The sequence below is a fragment of the Chrysoperla carnea genome, chromosome 4, assembly GCF_905475395.1.
Source record: "Chrysoperla carnea chromosome 4, inChrCarn1.1, whole genome shotgun sequence".
In the NCBI taxonomy this organism is placed as follows: domain Eukaryota; kingdom Metazoa; phylum Arthropoda; class Insecta; order Neuroptera; family Chrysopidae; genus Chrysoperla; species Chrysoperla carnea.
Genome location: NC_058340.1, coordinates 8,702,371 through 8,719,018, shown reverse-complemented (window position 1 = coordinate 8,719,018; position 16,648 = coordinate 8,702,371). Strand labels below are relative to the sequence as shown.

At 28.2% G+C, this 16,648-nt stretch overlaps 1 protein-coding gene and 1 long non-coding RNA gene across 3 annotated transcripts in view; one reads left to right on the top strand and one right to left on the bottom strand.

Annotated features, from left to right (window-relative positions):
* Positions 1–6,284, top strand: part of LOC123297375 — a 36,550-nt gene extending 30,266 nt beyond the window's left edge. For both annotated transcript variants that reach the window (XM_044879007.1, XM_044879008.1), the window contains 4 exons: positions 1,192–1,457; positions 1,930–2,187; positions 4,482–4,751; positions 5,171–6,284. In XM_044879007.1, the coding sequence (XP_044734942.1) occupies positions 1,276–1,457; positions 1,930–2,187; positions 4,482–4,751; positions 5,171–5,441 (981 nt within the window). In that variant the 5' untranslated portion in view covers positions 1,192–1,275 and the 3' untranslated portion in view covers positions 5,442–6,284. The remainder of the gene's footprint in view (positions 1–1,191; positions 1,458–1,929; positions 2,188–4,481; positions 4,752–5,170) is intronic.
* Positions 6,285–7,827: 1,543 nt separating this feature from the next.
* On the bottom strand, positions 7,828–10,327 carry LOC123297875. The gene is made up of 3 exons (XR_006535253.1): positions 10,191–10,327; positions 9,888–10,068; positions 7,828–8,010 (listed from the first exon to the last, which is right to left on the bottom strand). It is a non-coding gene; the product is annotated as an uncharacterized LOC123297875 (long non-coding RNA).
* Between the last annotated feature and the right edge of the window lie 6,321 nt (positions 10,328–16,648).

The following is a 16,648-nucleotide window of genomic DNA, read 5'->3' as shown; positions in this document are numbered from 1 at the left end:
GGTATTTAAATGAATTTATTAATGCTGAAAATTTTTATAACTACATAATTGACATTGTTTTGAAATCGATTTTTTTTATTTATATTATTTAAAAGTTTCTTACATTAATTATTATTCTCATAGGAAATTCTTAACTTAAAAAGGACGTGCAAAAATTTAATGTTAACTTCCACGTTATTCTTGTGATATCAAGTGATTCTCGGTATTAAGTTCTGGTAGATAATTGTACTAACCATATTCAGTTAATAAGGTTGCTTTTCCTTTATTGAAATCTATAATAGAAATGATTAGGTTTCTTTTATATAGAATATTTTTTTATAATTTCAAGTTTTTCAAAGGCGATTTGTTGAAGAATATTTCAATTTGTTGAACGATTAAAAATGGTCGATAAAATAAAAAATAATTTTGAAATAGCAGTAAAACTAATGCCAAGATATATCGTCGAGTTGAGACTGACGATGATTGCGTTGCAATCGAAATATCGATATTTAGCGACATGTAAGTCCGTTGTATGTTTTTTAATTGTATTTTTTAAATAGAATTTCTAAATATACAATTTTATTTCGAGTATCGTGGTATTTATTTCAATAACTTCGAAATAGGCTCTTTTAATATTCCGATAAGCAAAATCATTCTCTAATTTTGTTGATATATTTAGGAAGGAAGATTATTTTTGTAAAATTATTAAGTTTTGGTCTTTGCAGACAAAGCATGAACAATTTAAAATTTTGGGTTTTTTTCGAACCCAAAGCTCGAGCTCTTTTGGATGGATATTGTCGATTTATAAAAATAATATTACTGTTTCTAAAAATATTAACCATTCAAAATTCAAAAAATTGGGAACCGAATTCTTAATAACAGACTTAAATGTGAAAAAACTTTTCCCGCGAAGAGTTTTAAAAGATACTCTTTTGCTGAATATAGGGGTCATTCATGAATTACGTCACACCAATTTTAAGATTTTTAAAGACTAATCTCCACTCAAGAGAAATAATTGAAGTATTACATAGAAATATCCTAATTAAAACTACAGGACTACTAGATATCTTTGAAACAAAGGAGAAGCAATTGATCAAATTGGTATTAGTACAAAAGTTCTTCTAAGACTTATTTACTACTAACTTAAATCTAATGATATCTAAAATTTAAAAATCGAACAATAATTTTAAAATACTTTTCGAATTGTTTCAGATAATAAAAATCCAATAATGTTTTCCAAAAAGTAATACATTCAACCTAATAGAGAAGAGTACAGCGTTAGAAAACAGTTCAACAATGGTTCGACGACTTACACATAATCATTATATTGCATCACCACTTGAAGAATCAGACTCCCCTACACCAATACACACTAATCGAAGTCATCATCAAAATGGTGGCCATATTAGCAGTAATCGAAGTGGGCTAGGTCTTTCAAATCGTGGTTACTCAACGGATGGTGAAGAAAGTTTGCACAGGTTTTTACACTTTCATAATAACATAGATTATGTTGCATGCACGTTGATCCGTAGATAGGGTGGCGAACGAGTCCAAAGCCAGATAAATGATCGTCTGGCCTACCGAACTCCCACTCCTCTACCGCTTTTTACCAAACAAACAACTTTACTTTCACATTTATAATAAATAGGGATTACAGACGAAGCAAGGCCTAAATGGTCCATGACCGAATTGATCCCCATCTAACCTAGACCCTTATTCAGAGTTGTAAACACCAAGGGAGTAGATGCCATATACATATTTATGGGTGTAAATACTATATAGCGAACATAGCGAGATTTTAGATCGAAGGCTGCCTTTTTTCACGACGCTTTTGAAAAACAAAGCTAGAATAAACAACAATGTTCTTACCAACACAACAGTTTTTCCAACATGTAATGCGCACTATCCAAAAACACATAAATAAATGTTCAAAAAAATTCTATATTTTAGGGGAGCACCTTCTGATCGAACCGTTAGTGAATACACGATAACAAATGAACGTGAACGAGAACGCGAACGTACACTATCACGAAGTCCACCAACTGCACCATCACGTAAAAATAAACATCGCACGCAAAATGGCAATAGTTCAAGTAATGGACATCATATGCCATCAACGTTAAGTTATTCAAGAAATGGAGCCTACGATGAAAATGGATCTGATATATACGTTACGAGTGCAGCTTATAAAGCTCCATCAGAAATTAGGTAAATATTATTTCTTTTTTTTCTAACTATGTTCCTTATCGCACGTTATCGTTCTGATTTGGGGGTAAAACCAAAAAAAATGCAACAAAACAAACGACACCAAAAACCGACATGTAGGTTACCTAGGAAACTAAAACTTGAGCTTGCAATGAATTTTGAGAAATATTTATAATAATTGTCAATTTGTACTTTTTGTCAAAATTTTATGCTTTATCATTTTAAAAAATTGAGTTGTGAAAGTTATCAGAAATTAAAAATAACTGAAATAATTTAAAGTGAGTACAATGCAATTTTTATGTTATGTCATAATAAATATCCTGATCAAACCAAACGTAATGTACGCACATATTGGGTTGATTACTAAATCAGAACTATGTCTTTTTTAAACTAATACTACAATTAATTTATACAGTAAAAACTAAATCAAATCAAACAAGTATTTGAATTATAAAATTAATATCTTAAGTTTTCAGAAAAATACCTTGTAAATAAAAAAAGTAAGCGCTAGATTTATAATGTACCAGGGTACGAAAGGAATATAGTTCCTGCCGTGTGTCTCACGACACCTCTCGTTCTTTTTTTGGATTATTATACTTATTTTTCAAAAATAATGTTAAATTATTTTTTTCTCTGATTACAATTTGATCAAAATAATCTCCACCAAATTCTTGCTATCCGTGCCTAAGCTGGTTTCTTTCTGGTTTATATGTTCAATCTATTGAATCAATACAAAAATTATTTTTATTTTTAAAAAATAATTTAAATAAAATCTTTTTTTTTTACCCAAAACTTAATCAAAAAACTATTTGTACTTATTTTTAATAATATTATTTTCACCTATTTAATATACAAAGTCATTAAATCAATTCAATAGCAAAATATTTTGATTGCCAATCATTTTTTAGAAAGATTTTATTTATTTATTTTCATATCTCTATAAAAAAATAATAACAAACATTTATGATTATATTTTTTTTAAACTTTAAATAAATAAATAAATAAAAAGTAAATTGTATTTGCAAGTCAATTTATTGACTGTTAACCACTTTGTTATTATTGTGTTAGTGTTAATGAAAAGAAGCAGCATTTTGCATGTTAAACATTGAAGCACGCGACTGACAATCATCTTTTTAAAATGTCTACATCGATGTGAACTGGGTCAAAAACTAGACAATTGAAATAAATAATATGCAAATTTAGTCATCGTTTAATTTTATTTTAGACCAAATAAATTATTTGGTAATCTTATCTTTCATTTAAATCAACAAATTGATTCTCTTGATGTATCCGTTAAATTTTTTTCTTTTCCAATACGAGCAATTAAATGGAAAGAAGTTAACTATAACTATTTAAAGGGTTAAAAATGGTTTTGGTTTTTATAACAAGACTCCATTTTCGACCCTTTCTATAGCAACAACTATTTTAATAATCCAAAACAAAAGAAAGATTTGAATCCGAATCGGGCACGCTTAACTGTGTTGCAACCCGCCAATTGGCGATACTTATTCGAACTAATTAAAACTCGTTTTCAGTAGTTTCAAAATAGACTACTAGATGGCAATAATGCACTTACAATTTTTGAACGCCTGCCAGTCAAAACATTGAAATTCAAATCAGATAAATCCCGCCTGGCGATAAAAATTTTTACCAATTAAGAGAGGCACTGGACCGTTTTTCCAGGAGTTCCAATTTAAACTACCAGGTTCCTTAAAAGGTGCGTTGGGATTTTACAATCATTTGAAAAAATTGCAAGAGTACTTACCATAAGCATGCGTTTGTTTCACCAAAAACAAGTAAAATTACTTCTCTGAAATTCTGCGTGATTTTTTTGCTAGTTTTTTAATATTATTTCTTATATATTTTATCTCATAAGAAAGTAGATAACAGTATTAACAATCGAAAATTATGAACCGACTTTTTCATTTTCTTATACTATCGCAAATATTTATAATCTTACTGTAATTAAATTATCAACGGTTTTAATCAAGCGATTGACAGGTTATTGAAATAAAATTATTGATTAGCATGATTTAGAGTAGCTTAATAGACCGGAAATTTACTTTAAATAAATACCTACAAAAAGTTTGTCTTATAATCTTCTAAATTTACAGATTGTGTCATTTTTTCTCCGTGTCGATGTTTCAGAGTAGATAAATTACAAAAATTGGTATGCAGCTTTGAATTGTCTAAAAACACAAAAGTGTTAAATTGTCGATATGCAAAAAATGCAAGAAGATGTTTTTTAGAGTAACATCGTTAAAATAAAATAACAATGGTTTTGTTTTTAATTTCAGTCGGGGGTCCCGTTACAGTCGTCATTCAAGAAGTGTAGCACCCAGTCACTATTCGTACAGGAGTGGAACTCGTGCACCATCAGTTGCCAGCACAGTAAAGACAAGAACATCTCGTAAAGGAGGTGTTACTATTGAAACGATGGCGGCACCAAATCCTTTTTGTCCAAATATTAAAGGAATGTGCTGTTTGATGCTTTTAATTAATTTAGGATTAATATTAGTATGCTTGGGTTTTGTTATTGTTATACAATTTTTCGATTTTGCTATTTGGTAAGTATTCTTTGATATTTTACTCTCGATAAAGTTAAGCATATAAAAACTAAAGTTTAAAGGAAAATTAATAAATAATGATCTGAAAAGATCAGATCCGAAAAAATTTTTTTTAATATTTTTGCGATAAAACCGTGTTTTCTCATAAAGTTTCGAACGGATTTGATTTTAGATAGTCTCATTTTATCAGCTCTAGAACTCTCTATTTTTTGTTTTTTATCAAAATCTTTTTTCCGTTTTTCTTTTGCAAAAATCGTTTTTTCGCAAAAACTACTATTTTTCTAGTAATTATCCTGTTGATAAACCGGACAGATATTTTAAATTTTTTTTATACTTTTTGTTATTCACTATATTCAACTCCCAGCAGTACCTGGTGCATTAAAATAAGATTATTCTAATATGTTTTGTATTATTTTTAGGGGCTTGGGAATATTATTCCTTGTATTTGGATTTTTAACATTAATTGGAAGTTTGGTGTACTGTGTAGTTGTATGTCGTGAAGCTAGACCACCTCCAAGACATCCAGATGATTTATATTGGACACATCATTGGCAGAAGAATATCGGCTCACCTGAGATTCATTACAAAGCTGAAGAAAAATATACCGATCCAGATCGATATAGTGATCGATATTCTGTTGGGAAAATGTCAAATAAATATTCCGATCGAAGTCATCCACAACGATATTAAGTTGAGCTTCGTGTATAAAATAATTTTATTCCACTTGTTTGATGCTATATCCAATTCTTCGCCATCTTCAAATTAAAGTTTTTTTATATAACTTCGATATAATATTATTAACTACCTAGTCTATTTAATTGAACAAAATTTCTTTTCTTGGAAAGCCGAAAGAATAAAACTTGTAAATATCGATTCAAACCACAGAATCTAGTTAATAGATTCGAAGAGCTAAAAATAATCTTAATGTCACGTACCTAATACTACAATTTTTTTTATTACAAAATTTATTTTAAGGTGTTTCTAACGACATGAGAGAGCACGCGATATCATAGAAAGAGACAAAATATTGGATTTTAATACTAAGAAAGACTTTATCTACCGATAATAAACGGAACTATAGTTTGCAATGCTCATAGATTCATAATATTGAACAGAAATGCGAGTCTTGGCTCAAAAAACGTATTATCTCCAACTTTCCTTTTTAATGTAATCTGCAAATTCAATAACTTTCCCAAAAAAACCCAAAAAAGAAATCTTTTTTTCAAAATTTTCAAAAAATCCGCCAAAAAAGATCGTTCCGGGAAAAAATTATTGTGCAACTTTTTTGGATTTTTGTTTTTGATAACATTTCGAACTCACCCCCCATGGTCTCGAAGTATGTACCTCAAAAAAAGTTTTTTCCAAATAAGGGGACTGAACTATAGCACAAATTACTAAAATTGAAACGTTTCATTTTATACTTTGTAATAATATTATACTCCATTTATGCTCCTTTCTCTTAGACAATGTTATATACTTTAATGAAATTTGTCGGTACGAAACAAACAACTGTGAAATATATCAAATATTCACACTTTTTTCCTTATTACCATGATTTTTTAAATAATTTTATTGTACTAGGATACCATTTAACTTTTCAAATATTTGTGTTTATTTTAATTTATATCGTATTCCTACATTCCGAATTTAACAACTAAAAAAAAATTAATTGTGCAATTGAATTTTTTAATTTTTTGTAATATAATAAATTATACAAATACTCCTACTTCTAAAAAAAAACTAATAAAAACCTCTATAGCTTATTAAAAAAAGAAAAAAATCCTAGAAAATTCTCAGCGCCACTGACTCTTAAGTTTAGATTTTCAAATCAGAATGGCCGACAGTTAAATATTAAGCCGATAATTAAGTGAAAATTTCAACAATTCTTCTGATTGCGTTTTGGAGAATTAGTGTATGTTTGGCAATAGAGAGTTGCATATTTTTTAATTTTGTTTTTTTTTCGAAAGTTTACTAAAAATTACTAAGAAAAATTTAACAAACAAAATTTTTTTTAAATTGATTTTTCATGTAATTTTACAATTAAAAATGGTTTTTCTAAACTATAAATCCAAACTCCAGTGACGTCAACACATCGTTTTAGCAACGCCATCGCACGAAGAAATGGTGTGTCTAATTAAACGTAAATTTACCATAGAAACGAACTGAAAAATATAAATTTAGCGATTCCGATTGGTTCACACGAAATACGTCACTATTTTTTTTTGTTTTTTTTTCTATAATATAACTACTTATTATTAATAATTAATAACAAAATTGAATTATTAATTTTGTTAAAAATTGCTAAAATATATTATTATTCTTTTATGTATATATGAGTTTGTGGTTAAAAAAAATTAAAACAAGTTCTCTATTAAGAAAATTAAGGTTGGAACTATCGTTCTAGTTTCGAATGTAAGAAAATCGTGTGTTTTGATTTTCGCATTTTTTGTCTTCCGTAATAGCACATGTAACAAAAAATTCCCTAGTGTTAGTAATTAGTATAATTGTTAAAAAATATATTTTTCCAAGCTTCTTGTCATTATTTCACACGAAAATATACAAATTTCATAAATTATATTTTCTTATTTACCAACATTAACTTTATAAGCCCTCCAAAACGGGAATCATAAAATTTTCACTATCTATAATGTCTTGTTGCAGTTAATTTATGGCCGCAGGTCGTACTAAACATTTAAAATCGATAGTTTATTGATGAAAATTTATTTTTAATAATAAATTTTTTCATTTTAAACAATTTATGCTAAATAGTCAGTGTTATAAACTTCGTAAAATGCGTTTCTCACGAATAATTTTCGATATACGCTAGCAAATAAGTAGATATATATTTATTTTTTATATAATTGACTATTTTTATTTTATCTTGTACCTAAAAAAAATAAATTGTATAAAAATAATCAACAGGAAAATAAAGATACTAATAATTTAATTTTAATTAATTGTATTGTATGAGTTTTGTTAACACGAAAAAAAATTTAATAAATTCTTTGAAATATGATTATATAAAATTTATTTTATTATCAAACAGGAAAAATTAATATTATTACCTATACAAAATAATAAGCCAAGTTGAAATCCATAATTTTATGTTTATATGTTTTTCTGGAATATCTGCTAACACTTGTTTCAGAGATAATATATATAGGGAATTTTTCAATTTTTCTGGGTTAGGGCAACTAGGTAAAGGCAATTTGGCAGTACGGACACTCACTCAGCGACCTCAGGCTCATTTTGTTGTGCTCTGTGGAATAAAAATCTATTAATCTCTCTTAAATCTTTGCTTTGAAGCAGTTTCAGCTTTTTGCTAACCTCTTTATTTTCTCGGTGTACATTGTCACCGTATCGTTCCATCGTTATGCTTCTAGAACGCCGGGTTCAATTGTATCAGTAAGATATATGTTACATAGTTAATTCTCTTTTGTCGCATTCCGAGCGGAAGTTGTTACTAGGGATTACTAGGGAAGGACATTTAGGTGGATTTTAATTCAGTGTCCCGTAATGACTTATGCATTTTCGGTTCTCCTTAGGATTCAGGAATCTCTTTTTCAAACAATAACAGAACTCCTAATTTGCTAACGCCGCAACTGCGTGAAATATCTACATTTAATAGCGGTAATAGAGGCATCATAAGTTAGTTGGTGCAGATGTTCATAAAATCATCGAAAAAGTCATCTCCGCCTATATGGCCATTCGTAAGTATGTTATCTTAAAAAAGAAAGGAGATAGCAAGCATAAAAAGTGATTTATCAAATCGGTTACTTGGGTCATATGGATACATAAACTATATATTTGTCTCAAAGTAGATTAGTGCACATTTCTTTATCTTAAAATAATACTATTTATTCAATACTATAAATAATAAGTGCACTTTTTTATCACTAACGATGTATTTTGGCTTATTTAACAACTTTAATAATTATAAACAGTTTTAATATTGATAACCAAGCTAATTAAATACAATTAACTAACTCAGTTGTTTCTTATCTTTACTTGTTTATGTATAAAATCAATTAGATACTGTTCTTTTATTTGTTAGTTTGCCCTTCTTTTGAGTCAGAGTGGGAAAACGGATCGACATGATTTTCGTAGATAGAAATAGCTGGATGTAGGATAAATAACTGTATTATCTAGATTTACTTTATTATTGATTTAGTTGACTGAGTGTAATGGAAAAAAACTATTTAATTTATGAAATTATGGAGTCGAATTTTCCCGATTTGGCCTCTTCTAGAATCAAAATTCTCCTCCTCGAACCAAAGAAACCCGATTAAGTATGCTTTTGTATGTGCTATTCCCAACACATGTTCAAAACACGAAAATTAAGTACTCAGATTCGTATAGGTCGAAATAATAAATTAATTAACTATAAGCTAATGTTCCGAATTCTTACTTTAAAATTAACAATTATAGTTTTAACTGCCTAGGACTGAATCATTTCTTAAATATTTTACACAGGACTTTGAAATGAGGGTATTCAACGAAATTATTTTGATTAGATGAACATTGTGATACATGAATTTGGCTATTTTTATCTCGCAATACGTCATTATTTTATACCAAGAACAAACAATGCGTAAGTACGATTCAGTGAACTTGTAACACTTCACAATAGTAAATTGATAATTTTTTTTCCAAATATTTCTAATAATTGATGAGATTTCTTGCCTGCCTTCAAATACGAAATTCCTATAAATCTTTTTCGGGATTCATAAATTTAATAATAATAAGATAAATTTAATATTAATATCGAAATTCAAATTTTTTCATGCATTTCGACGACTTTTATTCTGTTTTATGTGCTAAAAGAAAGTTGTCATTGTCAAGAAGATACATGGAATCACGATTGTCGAAATGGTTGGGAAAAGGATTTTGATTTTTACAATTACACTCAATTTTGGTAGTTGAAAACTTCCAATAATTTTTTTCCTGTATTCTGTTGTGAACAACTTTCTTTTAAGATATACGGAAGATACATATAAACTTAGCACTCGATAATCAAAAAGGCAGGAAAAATGAATCACAGACCCTACATTACTGACACACAATATTTATAAGCTGTGTTCTTTACGAAGTACGAAAGAGAAAAAGAAAAACAGTCACAAATGTCATCAAACTTACCTATTATTTGTAACTATAAGAAAAGTATTTTTCTAACATTTCTATTATTATTATTTTTTTTTTTTTTTTGTGCCAAGCTTATTCGGTATATTTAAATTGCTTCGAGCAAATTAAGGACGTAATTCTTATTTACAAATTCAACAACTTTGTATTTGAAAGTCCTTTTCAACTTTTATTGTCTCTGAAATAAAATTTGGAAATGAGAATAATTGTTCAAAACGTGTCTAAAATTATTTCACTATAACTTAACTGTAACAAAATAGGATCAAAACACAATTTTTTCGAAATTTATGATTCACTTACTTGTGTAAAATCGTTCAAGAGATCAAAAACGATAGTTAGTAAAACAGCGAATTAAAATACGCAGGCAATGTCACATTCAATTTAAAGTGAAGCAAAACGAAATTCGTAGTGATGAAAACTCTTCGTAGTTAGAAATATTTTCCTGCAAACAATTTTAATAATAATAAGCTAATAACGGTTTTAAAAAATTGGAAAAAACAAAGACGATAAGACTTTTACTTTAACTTTAATCTCAATCATTTACAGTTAAAAAATAATTTTAAAAATAATAAAAAGAAAATATTTCCTTTAAACGTGTTTAAACACTTTAAATATTATCACACAAATGACATCAAATTCTTTGTTACATAATGTTTGAATATCCTTCATTACTAACTTGTAATTGCTAAACAAAAGTGATTAAATTTAATTAATTTCGTGTAAGCATTATTATTATAACAGCTTTAATAAGGCTCAATATACACTGATCCTGCAAATTGTTGGTATAGACAAAACATTTGATTGCACTGAAAAACATTTTAGCATACACTGATAAATCAAAATAATTTTTTTTCCAAATATTTTCAATTGAACAAATCATTTCTTTAAGATATTTCCAAACCAAAATATTTGAAATTTTATTTATCAATTAATCATCCTTTTATACGTCTTTAGTGAACAATTCTTATCAATTCTCTGAACGGTTTAGGAAAAATTAACTATCAAAATCAGTGTTTTTACCAAAAAAAGTTTTTCAAATTTTATGAACAGCTCTTAATTTTGGTATAATTTGAAGGCTTAAAACTTGACGAATATTGATAAAAGTTTCTTATTCATTACGACTTCTTCATATACCATCAGGTAAAAAGGACTTTTTTTAATAATTAATATATCGTAAACCGTACAGAGAATCGACTTGAAATTTATACAGAAGGTTTTAAATACTCATTAATTAACACATAAAAGTTCAGTGTTTCAGTGTTTTGGTAACACTTTCGTTTTGGTATCGAAACACTTTAAGCAGTCCAGCTTAATTAAACACTGAACATTGGATTTAAATTTGATTATTATTGACCCAGTTAAATATTATTATTTATTTTATTAAATATTTAAACATTTACAATAAATTTCTGGTTTATTTCCCCTCAAATTCAACGGAATACGACACTTGCCATTTAGTATGAAGTAATCCACCAGGTTTTACATTACAAACATCCACAGCTCGTACAACTGCACCATTAGGGGCTTCCTTTTCCAAAACACTGTGAGCTAATGGTATATTTTCTGTATTTGGTGCAGGTAATGGTCCATCAAAATTAACTTCATAGTTAACAGACCAAAGATATTCAGAATTCTTGTACACTAAAGCAATGCCAGCTATTTTTGAATTAACAGGTTTTACTGCATTAAATGTAGATGCAGCTCTGTCAAAATTATCCGCAGATAATGGCCATAATGTATTAGCTTTTTCCATTTTACTAAAAAATTTATAATAATAGTTGTTAAAAATCAATATGATAAAATAAATTGCTTTTAAAAACTGATAATTCTCGATAAAATGGAAAGTTTCTATATGGCAGCCTTTATATCTATTTATATACCCTAATTGATTTTCACGTATATAATACAATATACGCATGTCTGCGCAAAAATTTTGGGAATTGATTGTAGTTACACGTAAGGCCGTGTGCAAAGGGGAATCCCCGTTTCAATTAATATATGTGCATTAAAAAATGTATCATTACAATAGAGGAAAGTGGTAATTTGGTACCACAACATAGACCCTTAATTTTTTTGAAAATAAAATACAGATCATGTGGCTTATTGATATTGTAGCATTTTATAAGTAAAAACTTTCTTAAAATTGGTTGAGCAGTTTTTGTCTATACCCTTTTTCATCATCTTAAGAGTTAAATTTCTAAAAATCCTTGCTTAGTACGCACCTACATTGTCAAAGAAACGCACATGTAAAGAAAGATAGTGTGGTTTTAATGAGAGTTCTGAATTCCTTGGAAGAGAAGATATTATAATTTTTTTAAATAGTGAACACATTTTCAATTGTATAAAAAAAAATCCTGCAAGGCATAAAAAGCCAGCGTATTTCGGGAATTACTCGCCCATTAAAAAATGAGGCATGTGCGGTTTGTTGTAATATACAGGGTTCCGTATCACGCTATATGACACTTGATATACACAGTTTTCAATTTTCTTAAATGTAAAATAGTCATAATTCATTGAGTATATCAGAATAGTTGGCCATTTACTATTTAAAATTTTTACAGAATTCTTTAATTTATGGTTCAAAATGATGAAACATAGGTCAATTGGGTCTTGGGTCCGTAGAACCCATCTTGTAAACCGTAAGAGATAGAACAAAAGTTTAAATATAAAAAATATTCCTTATAAAAAAATTAACAATTTTTGTTTCAAACATTTTTTTGTAAACATCACTGTGTACTCACGAAGGCACACATTAGATACAAATTATATAGTATCTATTAATATGGGATTATCAGTTATGTATGTGTACCATGTATAGATATATGTGTAATGTGATAAAGTAATCAACACTGTCTATACATGGTATTTCAACAATTAAGTCAGTCAATTGTTTGTTTTCACTTGTTTTTATTTTACATATAGATTTTATACCACAGAACTAACAGAAATTGTCTAGGAAAGAAATTATCAAATTTGGTTCGTCTGCTAGTAGATATCTTGGTAGTTAATGACACGGTTCCACTTTTGTTTGCTGTACTTGACTGGATATCCAGCTGTTTTCGAGATACTGGGCGTTAAGAAAGAGGGATAAAAAATCTTTACAAACTATCGTATTTATGGCTTTTATGATTTAATTACGATTTGAAAAAGTCCTTTCAAAATTTGAAGATGTAAATGTTCAGACGGTTGAAGATGTATCTGTTCATGCTTTACCATACTAATTTTATTTGAATAAACATTCACGTGACTTTGTTCATTTCCAAGATAATTGTTATATCAAAACCAGTCAACAACAATAATAATCTGTAATTGTAACCCACTACAGAGTGATTCAACACTCAGCATACATAGTATCCAATAGTATTCAAACAGTTCCACATCTGTTTAAAAAGGGCGGTATTTGTAATCTTCCCAGCTGAATATTTTGTGGCATTCCCCTACTCGGAAAATGTCACTCAGCCCTATAATTTACAGTGATTTTCAAGGCTTACGAAAAATTGACCAAAGTTTGTACTTGATAAGATAAAGAAGTAAAATTTAAATTAGAAAGTTATTCTTTGTAAAATAATAAACAACTTTTGTTCGAAACATTTTTTCGTAAACTTAATAGGTAAAATTCGTAAAATCTGCTAAAACTAACTTTCTAATTAAAACTTTTTCTCTATTTTTTATCAGTTACGATCTTCAGTTGTTTTTTCGACCGCATTCATAATATCAAGTCCTAGGTAAGATGTTTTACAGGCTAAAAGTCAAAACTATACACAGGCTGGTCATTAATTCATTAATGACCATTCGAAAATGCATTGTGCTCCGGACGTGAGTTTAGCTCGCCACTGCCCAAAAATGTATCAGAATTGCTTTAGTTCAATCGTTTTAGAATGAACTCTTGGATTGAAATAATCGATGACCTGTGGTCATTGTAATGTAATTTATATATTTATTAAATATTTGAATTTTTAGGTGAATTTAGGTGAAGGTGAATATAAATGACAAGACCATATATTTTGACATAGAATTAATTTAATTCCTTATTCCTACCAATTAAAAATAGATGTAAATTTTTTATGTTTTCAATATAATACTATAGGTAAATACACAAAAAAAAGCTGCAATCGATTCCACAAGAACTTTCAATTCCATCTAGCATGTTTTGGAACTACTACAAATATTTCATACAGTATTCATACAGTAAAACCTAAAAGTAGCTTTAAAACAAGTGAAAACAAACAATTGACTGAGTTAATTGTTGAAATACCATGTATAGACAGTGTTGATGCGCAGTCGTTTGTTTTTTTGACGTCACGTAAATAACAAAAGATATTCACTTTTAAATCGACACATACACAACTGATATTCCTATATTAATACATACTATAAAATTTCCACCTAATTAACGCCCTCGTGGGTAAACAGTGATGTTTACAAAAAATTTCAAACAAAAGTTTTTTATTTTTTTATAAGAAACATTTTTTACATTTAAACTTTTGTTTTATCTCTAACGGTTTACAAGATTGGTCCTACAGACCCAATTGACGCCCTCAATTGACCTATGATGCTCATTTACGAACTTGACCTCACTTTTTACGTCCTGAACACGCTGTAAAAATTTCAGCTCGATATCTTTTTTCGTTTTTGAGTTATCGTGTCCACAGACGGACGGACGGGCGGACAACCGGAAATGGATTAATTAGGTTTTTTCTTTGCTAAAAATTTTGGTATAAAACTTAGCTCAATAACTTAAAGTTCCTTACCAATTTACAACTTTACAACTCAAAGGGAATTCGTTTAACTAACGCAGATCGTGCGCTACGAATTTTATTAGAAAGGAATTTGATATAAAAGTAACCACTCTATACCAATAATTCGAAAGTACATGCCAATTTGCTACATTCTATCTCTTATGGTTTCAGAAAGAATCTCTGGAAAACGTATACTTACCTTGGATAGGAATTTGCATAAAAAATGACTGAAAATCATATCAAAAATTACAGTAATTTCTTTTTTATCACTTTTTACAAAATGAGAGTAAAAGTTATAAAAGAGGTGAAGGTAAGTAAATTGAAAGACTACGTGCAATGATCATCGAACTACATTGTTTGTTTCTTATATTTATTTATATATATTGTTTTTTTTTTTTTTTTACTCATAAATTTTATAAATTTAAATAATATCTTTGGTCATATGCAAATTGACTATTATCTATTATTCATTTCCTAATATGAAAATATTTAAATAGTCTCAAAAACCGAAATAAAATATTACATGATTTGTGATGTTTACAATGCTTTTAAATCCATTTTAAGGTACTATGAGCGCCAAGGCAAGTATAGACATGTGGTTGAAATTATTTGTAAGTTTCAACTTTGATGATGAATTTTGTTATACCTTCATGAATGTAGACGAAATATAAGAATAAAATTCTTCGATATCTGCCTTGGTTTTTGGAATAGAAATTATTTATTAAACAAAATTTTCAATTTTCGCTATTTTGAAAATAACTCCAGATATCAAACAATTGTATTCTTACCTACTTTTTGTCTTATATTGCTAAGTTATAACATAATTCACCATCAAAATTGAAAATATATATTTTTTTTAAATTAGTGTCTCCACTATCGTGCTCATACATCCTTAAATAAACGGACACAACGGGATTTTTGTTTTCAATAATTTATAAAGATTGTAACTTTAATTTAAACAGTTTTTGTTTAATTTCCATCGACTGTTTTGGAGAAATGTATGAAAACATATCATCCATCAACCGTTTTCCTAAGAACAATGTTAAATATGCCTACATTTGAAGTCATTTATTTATTAAAATAATTGGTCAACTCCCCTGAAATTTTCAGAATTGATTTAGTCCAACTTCAAATTAAAGTTGGTAAAAGTTTTTTAGACTTAGTTCAACTTTAAATTTTAAAAAATCAAGCTTTTTATTTAGAATTGCTCTGGCGCTCTGGTTGTCTAATTGTACCAATTTTGCCCTTTTAATTTTATGTCGCTTAAACTGGGAATTGACGTTATCTATAGTATTTTTTTCTCCGTATAGTGTGTTTAAACACTTAGCTGTGAGAATGTCCTAGAAAGCAGTTCCAAGTATTTGTCAGATATTTTGCAAATAATTTGAAATGTTCGAGAAGAATGTTTTCGAATATTAAGAAGTGTGTGATATATTCTTGCCTGGAAACGCCAGCCGTGGCAGCTAATTTTAATATAATTTTTCATATTTATTTTAAGTTTTTTGTATATAACCTTTTCGGTAAAACGATAGATGCAATTTAACACAGAAACACGCAACAGAGAACTTACATTAATTTTTTTTTTACCACTAATTCATATATAAATGAAAGAATAATTAATCTAAAGTATATTTAAGTAACTTTTTTTGAAATTAGTACCTAATTCAATTTTTTTTATTAATTATAAATAAAAAACAGGTATGTTTTTTAATAAAAAAAGCGGTAGTGACGTATGTACACCCGTTGAGGCAGTGAGTTAATCGGAATCATACTAAATTCACATTTTTCATCTTGTTTCTATGGAAAATTACGTTATAATATATTGAAAGCAAGTTTAAAAACAATTCATTTATCATTCTGCATGTTATTTTTTCATTTCTCCGTACCGTGACGTTGCTAAAAACGTGGCGTTTGAATTTATAATTTAGAAAAAGCCGTAAAATTACATGATATAAAAAAAATTGTTTTTAATTTTTTTAGTAATTTTTAGTACACTTTCAAAAGAAAATTTAATTAAAA